This window comes from Limulus polyphemus, unplaced genomic scaffold (assembly GCF_000517525.1).
Source record: "Limulus polyphemus unplaced genomic scaffold, Limulus_polyphemus-2.1.2 Scaffold2230, whole genome shotgun sequence".
NCBI classification, from domain to species: Eukaryota; Metazoa; Arthropoda; class Merostomata; order Xiphosura; family Limulidae; genus Limulus; species Limulus polyphemus.
Window position 1 is genome coordinate 9,250 of NW_013667840.1, and position 1,886 is coordinate 11,135.

Here is a 1,886-nt window from a genome sequence, read left to right on the forward strand (position 1 = left end):
GTGCAGAAAGAACTGTGTGTTTTGGATATGACAGTCTTAGAACAAAGTAATTTGCAATAGAAACTATGCTGTAGGGGTGTTGTCAAGATGCATAGCCGCCACACGGAGCATAACTGAACGTGGTCAATGTAAGGGCTCCAAAATAATATAAATATAATGACCCAACTCTGTACAGGATTATGCATAATAGTAACCATGTTATTTTGTGTAGTATGACTTAAAAGTTGGTTTGAAAGTTTTCCTACCACAGATTTTATCTATTTTTTACATGTGTTAGTATACATTCGTGCTTCTTTACATCTAACATTTCTCAAAAGTACTGTGTTAAAATGTTCATTTTTATTTCTTCAGTTTCAGGGATTCAAAGTAAACATTGTTTTGTGTTTCTATGTGAAACTCATTATGCTTTTGTGTTTGTTTTTTGTTAAGCACAAAGCTACACAATGGGCTATCTGTGTTGTGTCCATCATGGGTATCGAAACCTCTTTATTTTTTCTTAGCGTTATAAGACGTCAAACTTACACCTGATGCACTGTGGACAACTCATAATGTCTTTATATAAAAATCAAACTTTTATTTTTGCAAACTGAAAGCCCGGCATGGCCAGGTGGTTAGGGCGTTCGACTCGCAATCTGAGGGTCGCGGGTTTGAATCCCCGTCACACCAAACATGCTCGCCCTTTCAGCCGTGGGGGCGTTATAATGTGACGGTCAATCCCACTATTCGTTAGTAAAAGAGTAGCCCAAGAGTTGGCGGTGGGTGGTGATGACTAGCTGCCTTCCCTCTAATCTTACACTGCTAACTTAGGGATGGCTAGCGCAGATAGCCCTCGTGTAGCTTTGCGCGAAATTCAAAACAAACAAACAAGCAAACTGAAAAGGGTTTAGTTTCACTCCAATACTAGAAAGAATATAGAATCTTATCACTTCTATGTTTTTTTTTTAATTAAGAATGACAAGTCTGTAGAATGAAGTTTAATGTTATAGTCTTGATTTGTCTTTTGAGTTGTACCATTACATTGTAAAATCGAAAAAGAAATATATAGTATCTAAGATCACACAATAATAGTTAAACGTAGTATTTAATGAATTTAAGATCCATGTTTCATAGGATATTGTGTCAAGTTAGAAAATTAATGCAATGGTTGATACACCATCAACAAAGATCTTCTCTGGACTGACAGCGTGGTTTTCATCCAGTGTCAAAGATACTAGGAGAACAGCATGGAGTAAGTTTTTTTTTTTTTTCCTGAAGCATCAAATTTTTATAAATATGTATGTTTTTATATTTTTCTTGTAACAATTAGTACTTTGATCGAATACTTGTATTAAAAGTACTTACTTGCAAATTATAGTAAGAATCTAAATTTACAAACCCAGTGTGGCTGTGACATTCAGATAAACTGATGTCCTACAGGTAAGTAAGTTATAAGTATCTACAGAACACAGCATATTCAGAAAACCAATTATTATGACTTGTTTGTTTGTTGTTAAGCATAAAACTACACTATTAGGTATCTGTGCTTTGCCCGCCATGGGTATGATAACCCAGGTTTTTAGTGTTATAAGCAGTGGTGGGATTCAAATATTTTAACAACAGGTTCTCTCACTAGCAGCATGTAAAAATATTAGATATTAAAAAAAGGAGGGGCCAGAAAGCCCCCACCCCCCACCCCTCATCACTGAGAAAATAAAAATAGGCCGTCACGGATAGGGTTAAAGATTCAATTAAAAAAGTGTTTTATAATCTTTCAACTTAACAAAATTCAAATTTTTATTAATTTCTTCCATACGTAATACGTAAAGTAAAGTAGAAAAAAACAAAAAAATAAATAAAATGAATAATAACAGGTGAAAAACAAAGAAATAGAATTATTAGAGAAAGGG

At 34.3% G+C, this 1,886-nt stretch overlaps 1 protein-coding gene across 1 annotated transcript in view; it reads left to right on the forward strand.

The window, feature by feature from the left end:
• Positions 1–1,140: 1,140 nt before the first annotated feature.
• Positions 1,141–1,886, forward strand: part of LOC106466345 (telomere repeats-binding bouquet formation protein 2-like) — a 13,253-nt gene continuing 12,507 nt past the window's right edge. Inside the window, exon 1 of the mRNA XM_022394329.1 lies at positions 1,141–1,228. Coding sequence (XP_022250037.1) covers positions 1,141–1,228 — 88 coding nt within the window. The remainder of the gene's footprint in view (positions 1,229–1,886) is intronic.